This window comes from Puma concolor, chromosome A1 (assembly GCF_028749965.1).
Source record: "Puma concolor isolate L17-30 chromosome A1, mPumCon1.1.hap2, whole genome shotgun sequence".
NCBI classification, from domain to species: Eukaryota; Metazoa; Chordata; class Mammalia; order Carnivora; family Felidae; genus Puma; species Puma concolor.
The window spans coordinates 64,474,091-64,494,505 of record NC_141667.1 but is presented as its reverse complement, the minus strand read 5'-3'; the positions used below and the strand labels follow the sequence as shown (position 1 = coordinate 64,494,505).

At 40.0% G+C, this 20,415-nt stretch overlaps 1 protein-coding gene across 4 annotated transcripts; it reads right to left on the bottom strand.

The window, feature by feature from the left end:
- Window positions 1–2,379: 2,379 nt before the first annotated feature.
- Window positions 2,380–20,415, bottom strand: CA1H5orf47 (chromosome A1 C5orf47 homolog). 4 transcript variants are annotated; one of them, XR_015255438.1, is made up of 5 exons: window positions 20,066–20,414; window positions 11,922–12,007; window positions 10,535–10,683; window positions 8,684–8,722; window positions 5,441–5,851 (listed from the first exon to the last, which is right to left on the bottom strand). XR_015255438.1 is itself a non-coding variant. In XM_086719395.1 (4 exons), exons 1-3 carry the CDS (start codon window positions 20,340–20,342, stop codon window positions 10,558–10,560), a joined length of 489 nt encoding a protein of 162 aa, XP_086575521.1. In that variant the 5' UTR covers window positions 20,343–20,415; the 3' UTR covers window positions 2,380–2,752; window positions 10,535–10,557. The 4 variants fall into 4 exon arrangements, 3 of the variants coding, with proteins under 3 accessions (XP_086575521.1, XP_086575582.1, XP_086575437.1); XM_086719395.1 differs by lacking the exons at window positions 5,441–5,851; window positions 8,684–8,722 and adding an exon at window positions 2,380–2,752 and having other exon boundaries at window positions 20,066–20,415; XM_086719456.1 differs by lacking the exon at window positions 8,684–8,722 and having other exon boundaries at window positions 10,584–10,683; window positions 20,066–20,415.

Here is a 20,415-nt window from a genome sequence, read left to right as displayed (position 1 = left end):
AGCCACCCAGGCGCCCCTAAATTATTTTTAATTGCTCTAAAATAGTACTTGAAGGTAGACCAAATAATTTAAGATGTATACTGAAAACCCTAAAGAGACCACTAAATTTTTTTTAAAGAAGTAATAAAGTATAAGCTGTGGTAGGCAGACTTCTAAGATGGCCCCTAATGATATCTTCTTCTGATAATCACTTCTTCATGTAATCACTTCTCCTTGAATATGGGAGGAACCTAGAGATGTGCTTCAAACTAATTTGTCAAAATATAATTTGACAAAAGAGATGGAATATCACTTGTGTGATTAGGCTATAAAAGACCAGATTTCCACATTGTTACAGACTCTCTCTATTGTGGAGAGACCCAAATAGCAAGAAACTGAAGGTGGCCATAAGCCAAGGGCTAGCAAGAAACTTAAGGTTGCCAATAACGAATGAGTAAACTTGAAAGTATATCTTTCTCCAGTTGATACTTCAGATAAGAACAGAGACACTTAGCTGATACTCTGAAGCACTGGGAGAGACCATGAAGCAAAGGGTTCAGTTCAGCTGTGTCTATATTCCTGACCCCTAGAAACTGTGAGATAATAAATGTGTGTGGTTTTAAGCCACTAAGTTTTGGGCTAATTTGCTATGTAGCAATAGGTAACTAATGCTTAAACTAATAATTTAAATTCAATGGAGTAATAAAAAATACCCAATATAGAAGAAAACAGAAAAAGAGAACCAAAAGAGACAGAATCAATAGAAAATAGCTACCTAGGTGACAGACTTGAATCCAACCATATCAATAACTGTATTTACTGTAGTCTAAACATGCCAATTAGAAGACAAAACTTACCAAATTGGATTTTAAAAACTATAGGCTTTCTACAAGAAATAGACCTTAAATATAAACACAGACATGTTAGAAGTAATAGCATGGAGAAGGATATACCAGGCAAGTGCCTACCAAAAGAAGACTAGCATAGCTATGTTAATATCAAAGTAGACTTCAGAACAAGGATTATTACCAAGAATATAAAAAGACATTACCTAATGATAAAATTGTCAATTTCTCCTTTACCATAGGTCAAACCATTCTAAATGTGTATACACCTAATCACATTGCATGAGAACAGCATTACCTTGATACTAAAACAAGACAAAAATTACAAAAAAAAGAACTATAAACCAATATCCTTCATGAATATAAAGGCAAAAATCTTCAACAGAATAATAACTAGTCAATTCCGATAATACATTAAAAACATATATATTACATCACAATCAAGCAGGGTTTATTTCAGGAATTCAAGGTTTGCTCAGAGTTTTATAATCAACCAATGTAATTCACTTTATTAGAGCTTCATGCACTTCTCCCAAGCCCCACCTCCTCCTTAAACCCTGGAAACCACTGATCTGTTCTTATTTTCTGTAACTTTCCCATTTCAAGGATGGTACATAAATGGAACAATACAGTATGTAACCTTTTGTGACTGGCCTTTTTTTTACTCAGCACAATTCTCTGGAGACTCATTCAGGTTGTTGCGCATATCAATAGTTTGCTTCTTTTCATTGCTGAGTAGTATTCCATGGTATGAAGACACCAGTTTGTTTAATTATTCATCCACTGAAGGGCATCTGAGTTGTTTTCAATTCTTGGCTCTTATAAATAAAGATGCTATAAGTATCATGTATTTTTATTTGATGAAATCAGACCAATCCAGTTTGAACCCTTTGCTTAATTCTGTGTCATTAAGACTTTCTCCTATGTTTTCTTCTAAACATTTTATGGTTTTACATTTTATATTTACATGTATGATCCATTTTGATTATGTTTTTACATAAGGTGTAAGGTTTGGGTACAGGTTCATATTTTTGCACATGAATATCCAATGGTTTCAGCACTATTTATTGAAAAGACTACTTTTCTTCACTGAATTGCCTTTGTACTTTTTCTTTATAAAATATCGAGACTTATGCTTCTGGGAAAATAGATATACTTTTCCCTATTCCTACCACTAAAACCTTGGATATTATATATATAACCTTGGATACTATATATATAACAAACATAAGAAGACTCTGAAAGGTGTGAAGAAGAAGACAGATCAGCTAAGAACCTGAGTACCCAAGAAGCCAGCAACCTGGAAATGCCAATGGGCACAAACAAAAAATTCCCAATAAAAGCCTGCTCCACCTGAAAAAAAATAGCCTAGAAAGACAGAAAATTTTAATAACATCTCTTCTCCAGCCAAACACCACAGAAAAAAAACTGGATCCCAAATAACACCCATGGCAGCAAAGGCTGAGTGGAGACTTCAGACTTCCACCTTTCCCCTGAATTGAAATGTCCCCTCATAACCCAATGGGGTTATGTCAGAAAAGGCCAAGTAGGGAGCCAGAATTTTTAACCCCACTGGCAAGTAATGAGGCTTCTCTTTCTTCCCACACTCCCTTACTCCCCCCTTTCCATTGTTGACACAGTGTCAATGGACATCACATGAGCAGCAGGAAGGCAGGAAAAAGAAAACAGAGAAAAGAAGAAACAGAAAACATAAAATAAAATAGAAGAGTTAAACCCTCATATATCAAGAACTACCTTAAATATAAATGGTATGCGGTGCCTGGATGGCTCAGTCGGTTGAGTATCCGACACATGATTTCTGCTCGGGTCATGATCCCAGGGTCGTGGAATCTGCACTGAATGAGGAATCTGCTTAAGATTTTTTTTTCTCTCTCTCTCCCTCTGCCTCTCCCCTGCTGTCTCTCTCTCTCTCAAATTAAAAAAAAAAATTAAAAAATATAAATGGTATAAATATATCAATTAAAAGACAGAGATTGGCTGAGTGGGTTAAAAAACATGACCCAACTATATGCTGTGTATAAACATTTCAAATATAATGAAGGATATAGGCAAGTTGAAAGTCAAAGGCTAGAGGGGCGCCTGGGTGGTGCAGTCGGTTAAGCGTCCAACTTCAGCCAGGTCACGATCTTGCGGTCCGTGAGTTCGAGCCCCGCGTCGGGCTCTGGGCTGATGGCTCAGAGCCTGGAGCCTGTTTCCGATTCTGTGTCTCCCTCTCTCTCTGCCCCTCACCCGTTCATGCTCTGTCTCTCTCTGTCCCAAAAATAAATAAACGTTGGAAAAAAAAAAAAAGTCAAAGGCTAGAAAAAGATATATTAATTAAAACAAGGCAGAAGTAATTATATTAAGATCCTATAAAGTAGACTTAAGAGTAAAGAAAATTACCAGACACAGGGAGGAACATTAATTATATAATGATAAAGGGTCAATTCACAAAGAACACAGAGCAATACTAAATATGTTTGCACCAAGTAATATACAAAATATGTAAAGAAAAACTGATAGAACATAAAGCATAGACAAATACACAAATAAAAAATGAAAATGCGACATACAAAACCCTGTGGGACATAGTTAAAGCCGTGCTGAGAGGAAAAATTATGACACTAAATGCATACATTAGAAAAGGGGAAATGTCTCAAATCAGTAATCTAAGCCCCCAATTTAAGAATCTACAAAAAATAAAAAATAAGCCCAAAGCAGGCAGAGGAAAAAAATAATTGAAATTAAAGAAATCGATCAAGTTCCTGGGCAGCCAGTGATGACAGGTGGCTGACACCAACTGGTCATGATTCTGTCTACTTAGTTGGTCAGTGTCTCTTCAGCAGTGGATACTTTCTCATGAGCACTGGCAAGTGATACAAAAAATTCACACTTTGTGCCCTTCCCGTATGTCCATCCACATGCCTCTGTATCAGATCTTTTTGTCTCCAATATTCCAGTCCTTCCTATCACGCCCCAGATCAGATGACCAGGTCATCGATAGATTCATATGGATTCTCGCCTTGAACCACCCCACCTATCACACAAAGTGGATAGCCATTTGTGCAGCTCACAACCCTGCCCTTTTCCCTTTCCAGTATCTTTCAGGGCCACTCTGGAACATGGCTATAGTACTAACACCATCTATATTGACTTGCACCCACAATGGAAAAATCCATTCGTAAACCAAAGCTCAGACTTTTCCTCCTCTTTTATCTGGTTGTATGGGACCGCTTATATGGCCACAGGTGCAAGCAGAGGGAAGGGAACTAGTACAACTGATGTCGGTGACATGAGGATTGGACTATCTGCTCACACAGCCTGCTGCTTGTGCTGCCTGGCCCCACTTAGGAACTTTCTGCTGGGAAGTCTTCCTTCGCAGATGTGCTATTTCCATTTTGTGAGTCTGCTGCTGGTTTTTGTTTGTTTGTTTTTGTTTTTTGCCTCATGGCCAAGCGATTTGTTTCTACCAAAGCCTCAAACATGTTAAAGCTATCTCTCAAATGGCATTTAATTTTATGCTGTGGACAGTATGACCTTGATTTATAATTCCACTATGGGGCCCCTTTGGTTGGCTTTTCATAAGCTTCATACTACATCTTTTCCCACTAATGATATCTCCAACACCAAAGGGTCTTCCAAATCATATAATTCAAGGAGCAGGACTGCTTACTTCCGGGGCTGGACCTACTGCAAAGCCCTTTCCTGAACTGGGTCCCACTCAAAGTTGGCAACCTTCTGTGTCAGCTAATAGATGGGCCTGGTCAATATTTCTAGGTGAGGAACGTACTGCCTTTAGAACCAAAGAGGTCTACCACGCACGTGCTTCAATTTTTGTGGCAAGAAATTCAGGATGGATGTGGAATTTTTTTTTTTATGTTTATTTATTTTTGAGAGAGAAAGAGGCAGAGAGACAGAGAGAGACACAGAGCACAGTCGGGGAGGGGCAGAGAGAGAGGGAGACAGAGAATCCGGAAGCAGCTTCCGGGCTCTGTCTGAGCTGTCAGCACAGAGGCCAACGCAGAGCTTGAAAGCATGAACTGCGAGATCATGACCTGAGCCAAAGTCAGACCTTAACCAACTGAGTCATCCAGGAGCCCCATATGGGATTTTTTTGTCTTGTTTTGTTTTGTTTTGTTTGTTTTTATCACAGGCAAACTGTTTTTGTCTTTTCCTCCTAAGTTTTCAGTTCCACATAGGCCTTTAAAACAATGCAGGGAAAGAGACTGCATCAACAAAAAGCAGATAAAATGATCTACGTAACAGCTGATTACTACTTAATACTGAGTAGAAAATAATGGTTCTTCACGGAGAAACATTTCTGAATTATTTTCAGAATTCTAAATCTCTCACTTATTGACTGGAAAAAAAAAATGTATCTATTAGTTAGGGGCCTGAAAAGGAGAAGAATGTTTCCTTTGATCTTTGCCCCAAAATTATCCTAAAATACTCCATATTACAATTTAGAATTTGCATAAATTTTCTAACATTCCTTAGGATGAAAAGATGGCTTAAATAACCATTAGTTTTAACACCGAAAATAATTGTCACTATGTAAATTGTAGGTTTTTATCATAAGACAATTGGGAAATTTAGAAGAAGAAAGCCAGAAACAATTTAAATGAATCGAAGTTTAATTTAAAGCAGTTATATCATAATGAGGGATGAATAAAGTGGTGGTTTGCAGACACATTCATTAAAGGGAAACATTGGTAAATATAAATGCCTGCAATTGTATTGCTATGTCAATTTAAATTTTATGTATAAGATTAATTTAAAAGAATACAGAATAAGTACTAATTCACACTTGAAAAACACTTGCATAACACTTGTGTGCATACAACCATATTTAATTTGTAAAGAAATGCTATTAATTTATAAAGAAGGTAGTTTTTCTATTCAAATATTAAAGTCCCAATACCAACAAAACACACCAAAATTAACATATAATTATGATTCAATTTAAAGTTCCATCTTTAAACTCTTCACAATCTTCTTTGGTAAACAGATCCAAAGATAGGTTAATCCTAAATAAAAGATGACAAAGTGATTCTTGTTACTATAAAACGGTTAATAGTCACTAAAATATTTTAACTTTTCTAACATTGCAAAGCAACAGTTAGCCATTCTCTGTATTCACTGTTTTGGTAACTTTTACTTCCAGATTTTTCTTCTCCATTCCAGCACCGGCCAATAATATTGACGACTTCAACAGCCCCAGTTACAGAAACTGTGTCACAAAAACTGTGTCACAAAGGCCTTAACCTCCAGGCCACTTCAAGGCACTCACAAGCCAGGGTACCGCTTGGGCAATGTCATCATTTGGCACTTGTGCCTTACTTCTAGGAACTCTGACATTGTTCCTAGCTGATTTATTTCTACACTCCTACTTTTTGTACCCCTACATTCTCACTGAACAAGGCCATTGCCCTCCTTTGGACTGCCAAGCCCCTGGTCTCCTGCAAGCTTCATCCGTATCCCCCACCACCCCACCATCACTTCTCATTACTCCTGATGAAGCACCCAGAATCACTCTTTGAAACTGAGAATTGCTCTTCATCCTAGACATCACAGACATTCTGTGTTCCTCCTCTCCTCTCCTCCCATCCTCACACTGAGGCTTTCATGCACATCCACTGCCAGAACTACCAACGACCTTCACGCACCATAGACTGCACACTAGCCTCAGTATGAAACTTCAAGCTGCTCGCTTGGAATTTCTACCTGAACCCCTCACTATCACCTAAAATTCAACACGCCAAAATGAAACTCAGTAGCTTCACAAAATCGGTTCTTTCTCTTGACTTCCTTCTTTCTTATCTCCTCATTCTCAGAACTCAAGATGATCTCTCTCATCCCCTATGGCCAATCCTTTGTCTCCTCTCCACAAACTCTGCCACTCCCATTTATGGGGCGCCTGGGTGGCGCAGTCGGTTAAGCGTCCGACTTCAGCCAGGTCACGATCTCGCGGTCCGAGAGTTCGAGCCCCGCGTCAGGCTCTGGGCTGATGGCTCGGAGCCTGGAGCCTGTTTCCGATTCTGTGTCTCCCTCTCTCTCTGCCCCTCCCCCGTTCATGCTCTGTCTCTCTCTGTCCCAAAAATAAATAAAAACGTTGAAAAAAAAAAAATTTAAGTGCATTTCACTCACTTGGACTGCTGTTAGAATCCTTGGATTTTCATTTCCTATCTTGCCTCCATTCCAAACCTTTCCACATTAGTAACATCAGATCTGATGTAAATGCAGATCTGATCAATCCACTGCTCTAAAATGTTCTATACTGGTGATGTTTGAGGTATTTGCATAGTCTTTTATTAAGCTTCCACAAAATACTTATTAATTACAAAAGGAAACATAAATTTCCTGAATTTGATCATTGATGGGTGGCTTTATGAAAGATACCTTTGTTCTTAGGATATACACACTAAAGTATTAAGGGGTAGTATTTTATTTATTTTTTTTAATGTTTATTTATTTTGAGAGAGAGAGAAAGAGCATGAGCAGGGGCGGGGGGGAGAGAGAGAGAGAGAGAGAGGCAGGCTGAGAGAGAATCCCTAGCAGGCTTCACGCTATCAGCGCAGAGCCCAACATGGGGCTCGATTCCACGAACCATGAGATCGCGACCTGAGCCAAAATCAAGAGTCAGACACTTAACCAACTAAGCCAGGTACCCCAAGGGGTAATATTTTAAACACACATACATACACACAGACAAAGAGAGAAAGTGCCTAAGAATGAACCTGCAAATGTGACAAAATGTTAAAAATCAGTGAAGTTAGGTAAAGGTTATGCTGGAGTTCTTTGAATTTTTCTTGCAAACTTCCTGTACTTTTGAAATCATTTAGAATAAGGGGTTAAGAAAATGTTTCATGTTGCTTTACTGTCTACTTAACTGAGTACAAATCCTTGGTCCAGTGCTCACATAGGACCCTTTGAAATACGGTCTCAGTGGACTTTTATACCTTCCCTCACAAGGACTCCATAAACGAGCTTTGATCAAACTACATATTCCTGGACATTTTCTTGGACTCCATGAACTTGCTCACGTCCATGTCTAAAATATATTTCCCTCCCCCACCTTCCCATGTACAAAAGTCTGATTTCTTTTTTCCAACACCCATCTTACTTTTCTAGTACTTTCCAAACCCCACTAAACTGGTGTCATCTCTCCCTAGAAATTTAATGAGCCCAGGGAATTAGCAAATGAAGACACAACTGAAATAAATGGAGGAGAGATGATGCGTTCGATTTAAAACATGTAATATTTTAAAATAACTGTAGAATAGCCTGAAGAAATTCAGAGGTCAAAGGCAGAAGAGAGATTTAGGGGGCATACATCAAGAAAGAGTAATTGAAGCTATAAAATGGGTAAATTATTTCAGAATAAATATGTAAAGAGAGAGTCGACCCAACAACTACTCCTAGGGTAGCGTTGGATATCAAGTGGTAACAGAAGGGACAAATTAAAAAATACACAGAAAATACAGTCAGAAAGGCAGAAAGTGAACCATGTCATAGCTTCCAGGACACTAAAAAAGAAAGACTGAAAGTAGCAGTGAGATAATATTAAATGTGAAAAGTTCAAAGAGAAAATAGAACTAAGAGATATTAACAAACAGAAACACACACAAAAAACCAAAAACCATGGACCATGGAAAGAGTAGTTACAATAGAACTGTTAAGACAGGGCCCAAATGAAGCTTGTTAAATTTCAACAAATATTTAATGAGGCCTTACTGGGTTTAAGGAAGGAAACAGGCTGGAATTAGCAATGGTAGACACTAAAAGTTGGAGAAGTGAAGATATAAAAGGGGAGGAAACAAAGTCTATACTTTATAATTATCATATAAATGAATTCTTACCAGAAGATGATAAGAAGATGCATCTTGTGTAATCTGAGTCTACGAACAACACAAAATATATGGGAAAATTCAACTTGACCTCTAGTCCTTGTTTTCCCATTAATAAATACATATTAGGAAATAAGAGTCATAATACATTTCTAAATGTATTTCTATTAGTTTTTGTAATCTGGTTTAAAATTATAATGCAAAATAATGAACTACAAGGATACTTGTTTATAACAGGCTATTTCTGGAAATGCATAGCATATTATTTTAAATTACTAAATAATTCTTACAAGATTACTTGATGTTTAGTAGAAGCCCTCCTACTGAGGCACAAGAGACTGACAAGATCAAGGTTATGGCCAGAGCAAAATTAGATGTAATCTAATATGTTTATTAAAGTAACTGGATCTGGATTAACACTTGGAACAATGTCCAGGTTTCTTGCACATTGTTCTGCCTATTCAAACATCTTTTTCTCCCAATAAATCATGGACTACTTTTTCTTCCTAATCCCCCCATCTGCCTCATTCTTCTCCTTAATTGAACAAATAAAACCGAGTATCACTAATCTGAACATTGTTTATATGCCACTATAGCAAACAACTTATGCTATTATTGACGCAATATTACACTAACAGTCATGAGTTTCCAGTGTAACATTGCTTACAAAATGGCATTCTGTCCTAATTATTATCTTATGAAAATATTCTTCACAAAATTAAATTCTGCAGATTTACTGACTGGTCAAAATAGAAGTTGCCATCGAGTGACTGTAGTAAGAGCCTACAGAAGCATTCAGCATGGTAACATGTGTATTAGGACAAGCATGTGAAGGAAAGGAAACAACTATTATGATTTATCAATCGATGTGGCATTATCAGTTACATAAATTGTATCCAACTTAATTGTTTGAGAATCCAGAATTTCCAGTGACTTTAATAAATATACTAGATCACATCTAATTTTTCTCTGGCCACAATATCAACTCATTATTTTTTTAATAGGAAATTTATTGTCAAATTGGTTTCCATACAACACCCAGCGCTCATCCCAACAGGTGCCCTCCTCAATGCCCGTCACCCACCCTCCCCTCCCTCCCACCCCCCATCAACCCTCAGTTTATTCTCAGTTTTTAAGAGTCTCTTATGGTTTGCCTCCTTGTTGATGGAGCTTTAGAACATAGTTTAATTTATGAGTTGTTTCCCAGGAATGAAATAATGACATCAAGGCCATAATTCAAGAGCAGTTTTGTCAAAAGCATTAAATTATACTGCAGCATCCATGGAAAGGAAGTGACTATAAGAAGTGACACAGGATGTGTAATTTTATATTGCAGTTAAAATGTTTGTCTTCGTCAATATGGATGAGTTTTGTAATCTCTATTAAAAAGCTGCCATTAGGGGCGCCTGGGTGGCTCAGTCGGTTAAGCCTCCAACTTCAGCTCAGGTCACGATCTCACGGTCCATGAGTTCGAGCCCCGCGTCGGGCTCTGGGCTGATGGCTCAGAGCCTGGAGCCTGCTTCCGATTCTGTGTCTCCCTCTCTCTCTCTGCCCCTCCCCCATTCATGCTCTGTCTCTCTCTGTCTCAAAAATAAATAAACGTTAAAAAAAAATTTTTTTTAAAAGCTGCCATTAAATCACAGGCAAGTGTGGTCCTTTCGCTCAGTAAATTCTCATCAACATTTACCTTCTGCTCTTCTCTACTCACACCTACATCGGCAGTCTAGTCTATAACTCAGTGCTTTAACATTGTTTGTGCTTTTTAATTACGATGAATAGTTGTAGCCTCATTTCTACAGTTCTGCACACCACATGTGACAATTAGGAAAACTACTAGACTAATGTGACCCAAGGGTGACTAACCTGTTAGGAAAGCCAGTCTTCTTTCATACAATCAACTGTGTTAACTTGCTTTCACTGGATAGTTGTTGGTATTTCAGCCTGAGTCTGTATTTTTCATTTTCTTCAAGCATTCTAGAAATGACTTTGTATACTTTATTCCATACGCGAACCTTAAAAATATAAACACAGTTAAGGAACACCGAGCAGAAAGGTGGAAATACATTTTGACAGAGGCAACTGGCAGTGACTGAACTGTGTTATACCTCAACTGAAACCACGCTAAGGCAATTCTAGCACTTACAGACCTAAAACTTAAATGTGACGGTTTTCCCATGATCAGTGATCTCTTTTGCTAATTTCCTAGCATTCCCTCTCTGTACTATTTAAATGAGCTACCCTGGATGAAGGCAATGCCTATAAGGTCCTATCTAAATGGTTCTAACACATTCAATTTTGTTTTCAATAGTTATGAAAATACTGAATTTCTATTCCACTGGGAAATTACTCGATTTTTAATGGGCAAGTGTTTTACATCTCATCTAGTAATAGCTTCATACGCTGGATTATTAGGATTAATGAAAAATATACGTAAAGCACGTACCCCAATGTCTGGCATATTGTAGTTACGAGTAAATATTGGCTATTGCTCTGTTCTCTTCACCCAAAAGGAATTGATTCTTGGAGGAAATATTTCTTAGTATAGTGGGAAGATCAGGTGCACACTCAAATTACATTTGGGGTTAGTCACCTTGAATGCTGTTTTACACTATACATGGATTATAACTCATATAAACTCAAAGCTCAGAAACAATACAATTTGACGTGTCATTATCAACTAACGATTTCTTTAAGCTGAAGTGCTTAAGATCCATGGTGGAAAACAAAGATTCGTAGAGCTACTGATCTCGACTATGTTTAAAACACTCAAGTTGCCAGGACATTTGGACAACCAGAGATGAAAATGGTTTTCAGCAGTAAAGGTTCATCCTCGTTAGCTTTCCTTCTAGAAAGTAAATGTATGTCCCTTGTCTTTAAAAGAGCAATATGTCATTAATGCAGGTACATTATTCTTTTCTGTGAAATCCATGATTTTGTCCTTATATTACACTACCTATCAGAGTTTGTTATATTCTGTGGAACATATATTTTTATGCTTTGAAAAATCTCCCATTATGTTTTGATTAAAATGTGTTCATATCTTCAAACACTGGAAGGACTGTTCTCTATAGTTAATAAATATTTCCAAACCCAGTTCTATTTCTGCTAAATTAATTCTATTTTCTCATTTCAGTAAATTAAATTTTCAAAAGATGGAACTGTTTTTACTGTTGAATATCTTCACACATTTGTATTTAGAGAAGTTAATCTAAAATTCAAATATTGCTCATTCTCCTTTATAATAATATACCTTTTTCTTTTTCTTCATTACTTTCGAAGCTTCATTCAAAGGTATAGGGAAATCAAACTGTTTAGCTAAATTCTTCTGGGTTAAACCTAATTTTAAAAAAAGAGAGAGTGAAAGGTAAAATATCAAGGCCAGCGCTTATTTTAAAGGATTCACTATCCTGAGAACAAAGACAATTATAAATGTCTCCTGAGCTCTCTTTGGGGATTTTTACACTCGTTGGTGTATTTCTGATCACAAGAGGCTACCAGTTTACCAAGTAGCTAATATTATGCTGGGGGAGAAAGCCAAGAAAACTAGAGACAAACTCCCTTAGAAATATCTAGAAATCCCTTAGAAATCTCCTTTCTTTTTTGATTTGAAAGGTGAGTCCCAAAACAATCAGCAATAGAATAAACAAATACCAGAGGCCACATCTTAACCCAATGCATCTCCAAACTCTCCTTTCTTCTCCGTTCAACTCCAGACACACATTATGCTTTCAACTATTCAAAATGCCTGTGGTTCTTCAAATGTTTTGCTCTTACCCTTCCTAGCCTTTGCACATGCTGTTCTATCTGGCTAAAACACTCTGTGTGCATGCATGTGTATACACACACACACACACACACACACAACCTACCAGGCAAATTTCTACCTGCTCTTCAAGACTCAGCTCACACTGTCACCTCCTCTCTACAGTCCCCTGAACAGCACTGGCTCTAGGAATGCTTAGGTCAGAGCACTTAGCACACTTTTATTTTATTTTATTTTATTTTATTTTATTTTATTTTTTTAATGTTTTTATTTATTTTGGAGACAGAGAGAGACAGAGTATGAGCAGGGGAGGGGCAGAGAGAGAGGGAGACACAGAATCTGAAGCAGGCTCCAGGCTCTGAGCTGTCAGCACAGAGCCCAACTTGGGGCTCGAACCCACGGACCGGGAGATCATGACCTGAGCCGAAGTCGGACGCTTAACCGACTGAGCCATCCAGGCGCCCCCTTAGCACACTTTTATATCACATGTTTATAATGTGTTTCCTCCACTAGGCTGTGACCGGGATCCCAGAGGGTAATAACTATGTGGGTCTTAGTCATCTTTCTAGCCACACTACCAGACACACAGTAGGTACTAATAAAGGTTTGTCAGGAATGAATAAGCTTCCTCTCTCTACTCACCAGACCATGCTGCCTTCCCAAATATTAACTGTGAGAAGAAAACCCAAGGGCTTGTGTGTCCAAAGACAAAATCGTAAAACACTAAGCATGTGTTCCCTGAAAGCCTTTATATTCCCCTACCCAAACACTTACCCACCTTATTCCTACCCTGCCATCACCACTCTATACCTGGCTTTCTTCCACTCATTCAATATTTAGCTTTCCAGGAACCTTCTCTGATTTCACAAAGCACCCTATATGCTCAGTAATCATAACGTTTACCATGTTGTTTTATTCTTTATTAGAGATCCAATTATCTAATACCATACACATTAGAAATGCAGTAAGCATTCCATTTGTTAGCGAATTAGAGTATGTTCTAAAATGGCATTGCCCAATTTCTTAGAAGCACACCACGAATTCCGTGTGGGGCACACACACAGCACTAAAGAACATTGACTCACACAGTGAGAAACTCATTCTCTCCCATTCTTTTTCATTCTGATTACATCAAGGAGAAAGTTTGGAAGTAGTATGTCATTAAGACTTCCCTGAGACTTGCTCCTCTCTCTTTATGACCACAGACCACCTTTATTAGACAAGCTATTTGGCTAGAATTTAATAATATTGTTGTTCCTTTATTAGATTGCTTTTAATTAATTTCTATTTGTGGCAAATGGTACAGGCTTGCCGCCGAGGTAATGATGCAACGTGTTCTAAAAAGAAAATTTAGTCGAGAGGGGAAAATGCACATATTAAGTAAATACATTAAGCAAATGATAGTACAGATGAAATGCAGATAGGGCATAGGAAAAGAACTCAAGTCTGGGAAATCTCTGTTCTTCATTTACCCATATGGACCCTTCTCCCCTAAATGCCTAAGCCTTTGGAATACTATACTTGCATCATTCCAAATGTTTTCCATTTGTAAGCCTTTCCTAACCTACACATTACTCCCCGGGGTCAGGATAGGAGCCATCAAGTCGGCCTGTAATTATCGGGGATCTAAAACGTGTCAAGGAGTATAGGGGATGCGAAAAAGAGAAAGGACGAAATCATTTCTTCTGTTTTGCATACTTCACTGAAGGTAGCTCCAGTACATACCAAAGACTTTGTCCCAACTCGTGTTTCCAAGCTTCCTCTAGCCTTCTTTCTGCACAGTTTCTATACACTCAAAATATGCTTCTAGTTCTTCCCTCATCACTCTCCATCATGGATCCATTCCCAGGGTTATGCTCACACATTTTTCCCACATATAATTCCTTCCTAGCTCAGCAACATGTGGGACTCTCGTGGAGTTTCTGCCACTGTGAAGTCTTCCCTAATTCTCTCATCTTCAAATTACTCACCACTCCGAAAGCATTTACTTGTACCTCCACAATAGTATGTCATCCCCTATGATATATCAATTATGAATATATCTCCCAAGTTCTGTGAGAACTAACTTATCAGTCTTGCCTGAAATGTTAGAAGAGTTTCCTGATTTGCCTGTCCCTGGATTTCTAAACTCCACTGCATCTTACAAACAGCCGAAGATAAATTTGCTGATCTTCCAGAAGTGTAACTGTCTCTGATAGCTTCACGCCACCATTCAAAAATCTTCAGTGACTATAAAATGATTGTCTCCAAGGCATTCCACAATATGGTCCAAAACTTGCTTTTCATTCATTCTACAAATATTTAGTCCATTCTCACTATATACCACTCACTGGAATAACCACCCCCTTCCCTTCAAGCCATCTCTGTTCAGTAAGCCAACATTCACTGGTCATTTATTCCATATCAAACACTGGGCTGGGCCCTATGCATACGTTACATACTGCATTTAGTCGTTACAGTGACTTATTAAGGTAGGAAGTATTATCCCCATTTTACATAGAAGGAAACTGAGGATCAGAGTGGTTAACTAACTTGGCCAATATCGCACTGCTAATAAATGACAGAGCCAAGATTATGTCTTTCTGACTTCAAAGCCAATACCCTTGATAATTTCTACCATCCCACTAGGAATTTCTCCATTCATGTCCCTTGATTTCCTGCCTTTATGCCTCTCCTTTCCCTAAACTATCAAAGCCTTTTGAAGGGGTCCATCATACAGCATACATGTCTACTAGCTTATATTCACATTATTCATTTAGAAGTTCCTTACGAGCGGAATATTTGTCTGATCCATCTATGTCACGAGCACCTAATCTAGTGTCCACAGTGGGGGACACGTTCATGTTGTTGAACAAATAATTCAGCTGGTTCCCCAAGAAGAGCTAGGCATAAGCATTTAATAAATGTCCCTGTAATATTAATATTAAATCCACCCAAAACTGAGTAAAACTTAAGCACTTTCTGGCTTGGTTTAAATATAAATCTATGCCAGGACCTCTCTCCCTTAACTCTATTCCTGGTCGCCCAAGCACAGCAGGGGGGGCTCTGAAGTTAAGGGCTCCATCCTCTGCCCAGCTGCCTAGCACAGAAACTTCAGAGTTGGCATGAACCCTTCCTTCTCCATCTTTCCGTCAGTCATTGGTCCTGTGTGCCAGCTCCATTGCTCTGCCTTAGGTCAGGCCTTTCATCTCTGTACTGGGCCACTGTGCCCCCTACCAGGGCTGTAGACTCCAGTGTCTCCCAGCCAACCCCATCGTAGTTCTCCTTCTTCCAGATCTGATCCTGTCACCCCTGCCACAAAGGAGCAGCCAAAATCCCAAAAGAGAAACCAACTAGAGGAAAGACGGACACCTTAGGTCTGCACAGGGTAAAGTTACAACAGCGCAACGCTGCTTTCATAATGCTGCCTACCCAGTTACTTCTAACCGACATAGGTGGGGATCTCCAGCACGAATTCATGTATCCCCTCCCTTCTCCCCACCAGCTTCTTCACCTGCTTTCAGTGTTCTTCACTTCCAATCCACTACCTTGCTGAGGGACTATTATTTGTCCTTGCCATTTGTGGCCCTAAAGCAATACAGGCTTTCTATTGAATCCATTGTATTTGTCCTGGTTTCCTGCCAAAGCTGTAGAGCTCCCCCCCCCCCACCACCACCACCACCATACTCTTTCCTCTTCTTAGAACAGGACTTTCATTTGTTTCTATTATTCAAAGAAGCTGGAAACCCAGGGCTAAAATGTTTTATACTACCCCTGGATTTTTTAATCCCCAGCAGAAGGGCCAGGAAAAAAAAACCCCAAAAACAAAAACCTGAGTGCCTTTTAACAATGAGGCCATCAGATGGGCTTGAAGTCCAAAATAATGACCCTGCTTAAGTATCTCTGAAGGCTTCCCACCACAGCTCATTCTCAGGAGTCAATCAAATTATACAGAGTACCATTTTATACATCTAAATTATCACAGCAAATTTAATCTGGAAGGATACCACACAAATATAGATTATAGATTATAGAACATACAGAATATAGATTATTCAACTTGGGCTTCAGTCTTGCCTACCTCCAATTCAATCTCCCTTATATAGATAGCAATGGCCTAAATTAATCCAACCTCATCACTTCTCTTGTTCAAAACCTTTCAGTTTAGGATTTCAGAGTCACTGAAGACAATGGGGAAGGCGTGGTAACTGACTTCCCAAAATTTCACCCCAAACGACTTCAGCTTTTGAAAATTCTACATAAAACCACGCCCTCAGCATTACTTGAAGACACAGAACACTGAAACTGCAAAATAACTGTAAGTAAAATAAGAAAAATCATTGAATCGCAGAGCTATGATCCCATGTGCTCCCCCCCCACCCCAACCCCCCCACCCCAAGCAGGGCTTTGCAGCCAACAGGGAAGCCAAAGGAAGGACACTAGAAAAAGTGCCTGCAGGAGAGCTGGAGCAACAGAAAGACTGAATCCACCCTAAATCTGAAAACACTAAGACAAAACCCTATGGATCATAGTGCAAATTACAGGGAAGGGAGTTCAATGGTCAATTTAAAGGCCTAGACACCACATAAAGTACTAAACATGCCATTTAATGGGACTGACTCAATTTAAAAGGGCAAGCATGATTTAAAGGGACAGTCTCTCAATTGCATGGCTTCTGGGGGAGAAAAAGAACAAAAAGGAAGGATCATAAATTAGGTCACAAAGAAAACATCGGTAGTACCCATAAAGTGGAGACCTTACAAACACTCTGACTACAGTGCAATAAAACCAGAGTTTACTAACAGAAACAAAACAGAAAAGTCCTGAAAATTAAAAATTTTTTAAACTTTAACTCCACAGTGAGAAGGGTAATACAAACTGAAATTACAGAATGAAAAAAAAATAGTGACACTGAAAATACTACGTATTAGAATCTATGGGATATATAATAGTGGTTAAAGGAAAATTCATTGCACTAAATATTTTTATCAATAAAAAGAATAAAAATAAATGAATGAAACGTCCTGCTGAAAATAAGTATAAAAAGAACACAGTAAACCAAAAGAAAGCATGTGTCATCTTTATTATCTATCTTCATTTTTTAATGAGGAAGAGACCAGAAAAACAAGATGTCTCATTAATAAATCAAAATCCTGGTTTTTTTTTAATTAACAAAATGGACAAGACACTGGCTAACTTGCTCAAGAAAAAGGGAGAAAGCACGTACATACAGAAAAAAAAAATGACAATTTGGAAATAAGCACTGAAACATGAGAAATTTAAAAAAAAATTTTTTTAACATTTATTTATTTTTGAGACAGAGAGAGATAGAGCATGAACGGGGAAGGGTCAGAGAGAGAGAGAGAGAGACACAGAATCGGAAACAAGCTCCAGGCTCTGAGCTGTCAGCACACAGCCCAATGTGGGGCTTGAACTCATGAACCGCGAGATCATGACTTGAGCCGAAGTTGGACGCTTAACCAACTGAGCCACCCAGGTGCCCCAGGAAATTTTTTAAAAATCATAAAATACCACTTGCGCACCTCTATGCAAACAGATTTGGAAACGATGAAATAGATAATTTCCTAGGGAAATACAGAGTACCGTTAGACTTAGAAAGCTTGAAGAGAGCAATATCCATACAAGGTATAAAGAAAGTTAAGGAATTATCCCACAAAAAGCACTAGACCCAGATGGTTTCACAGAAGAACTCTACCAAACCTTCAAACACCAGGTAGTCCCACTGTTCTATAAATTATTCCAGAGCATAGAAAAGCAGGGAAAGTTTATTTTCATTCCTTTTATGAAGTAAGTATAACTCTGATACCTAAACCAGATGAAAACGTACAAAGAAAGAAAAACCACAGATCCCTGTCACAAATACCAATGCCAAAACCTAAACAAATTCTTAGCAGAGTCCAACACTACTTTAAGAGAATGACACATCATAACCAAGTAGGCTTTATTTCAGGAATGCAAGGTTGGTTCACTACTAGGAAATCCATTTATATCACATGCCATACTAATAAATCTAAGGATAAAGTATATTTATCTCCATAGATCTGAGAAAGCCTTTGACAAAAATTCAACACCCATTTATGATAAAAACACTGAAAAAATAAAAGTTGAAGAATACTTTTTAATATTTTAAATATAAATGCCTTGGTCCTCAAGCCAGTACCTTATATAATGGGCAACACTAGAGACATTTCCCCTAAGGTCGGGAATAAGGCAAGGATACCCCACAATCTCCACTACTATTCAACATTGTACTCGAGGTATTAGCTGATGTATGCAGTACTCTGCGTGCAGTAAGATAAAAACAGGCGATATTTTGATACATGGCAGGCATAAGAATGGGTAAAAAAGAAGTGAAATGATCTCACTTACAAATAATACCATAGTATACCTGAACAGTGACAAAACTTATTCTAATAATAAAAGAATGCAGTGAAGTGCTAGGACCTAAAATTAACACACCAACAGGCTAAGTGAAAGAAGACAATCAGGAAAGCTCATATATTGTATGACACAATTTACACGAGATGTCCAGAAAAAGCAAATCTATGCAGATAGAAAGTTTAGCACTTGCTTAGGGCTGGCGTTACGGGTAGGGGAGGCCAGTAAAAGGGAACAGTGAGTGTCAATGGATACAGGGTACGGTGCTAATAGGTACAGGGTTCTTTGGAGGGCAATAGAAATGTTCCAAAATTGAGTGTGGTGATGGTCGTACAACTCTGAAAAGCACTGAATTGTGCACTTTAAATAGGCGAGTTGAATGAACTGTGAATATCTCAATAAACTTTCCAAAAAAAAAAAAAAAGCACATGTAGAGGAATGAGCCCTCAAAAGAGAGGCAGGACTTTTCCAGAAAAAACTGCTATCTTAACTGCGGTGGTGAGTTACTAAAGAATATAACCTTGTCAACCGCCTCAAAATGTATATAAATCAATCCTAAACAAAAGGTGATTTTTGAAAGATCAAGAAGTTTCCTATATACAAACAACAAGCATTTAGAGGACTTTACGGAAGAGGAACAGACGAGAAGGCCAAACACCTAGAATAAATTTAAGAGGATATACGCAAAACCTATGGAAACGTTTCAAATGGAAAACATTCCCGAAGGACACCGAAGCAGATGGAAGAAATGTTTTCAGAGAGGAAGTGACTCAACAGGGTAAAGATGTGGGTTCTGCTCAAGCTGATTTGTAAATTCAGCGAGCGCTAGGAACGCCGACAAGCACCCCGACGCCCCCTCATTCTGGGGGACGCCGGCGGCTCCCTCCGGTGCCCTTCCCTGTCCGTCGGGCTGACCTCACATGACCGGCGTGTGCCCCTGGGCGCCCTCTCCGCCGCTCGCGTGACGCCGGGCACGCGAGGGACCCGTCTTTCTGCCCCCCGCGCCGGCAGCCGGACTGACGGGAGGCGGAGCCTGGCCGCCGCCGGCCCCACTGCCCCGCCCCGCCCCAAGGCCGCGGGCCGCGGGCCGCGGCGGGCGGGAGGGCTGACAGGACGCTGACGGAAAGGCCGAGGCCTGAGGCGCCCCACCGCCCTGAGACGGCGGCCCAGGGGACGCGGGGGCCGACTCCCAGACCGGCCCCCGACGGGCGGCGCGCCCCGCTCCCGCACGCCCGCCGCCCCCTAGGCGCCACCTGCTCGCGCCGCAGCCCGGGGACCGCTCCGCGCGCTCGACGCCGGCGCCGGTGGGGAGGCCGCGGGAGCCCGGGGGCCGGGGGCCAGCTCCGCGCCGGCCCGGGCCGCCGCCCGCGGCTCCTCGGGGCTGCAGCCGGCCCCGCGCCCGGTGCTCCCGAGGCCCCGAGCCCGGCGGCGGCCCAGCTGCAAGACGCCGCCGCACCGGTGCGAGCCGAAGCGCATCACGTAGACGAAGCGCGCCAGGTCCCGCTCCTGCTCCCTGCCGGCCGCCGCCATGGCCGCCTTGGTCGCGCAACCGCCGTGGAGCTTCCTCAGCGACCGGCGGAGCGCTACGTCCAGTGAGCGGGCA

What these genes read in the sequence shown, in the direction of transcription:
- CA1H5orf47 (XM_086719456.1), bottom strand. Translation starts at nt 20,342, where the DNA reads ATGGCGGCGGCCGGCAGGGAGCAGGAGCGGGACCTGGCGCGCTTCGTC. An exon ending in CCGGGCTGCGGCGCGAGCAG is followed by an intron (nt 12,008 to 20,065) that starts GTGGCGCCTAGG and finishes TTTTAAAATTAG; the next exon opens with GTTTAACCCAGAAGAATTTA. An exon ending in TAATGAAGAAAAAGAAAAAG is followed by an intron (nt 10,684 to 11,921) that starts GTATATTATTAT and finishes TATATTTTTAAG; the next exon opens with GTTCGCGTATGGAATAAAGT.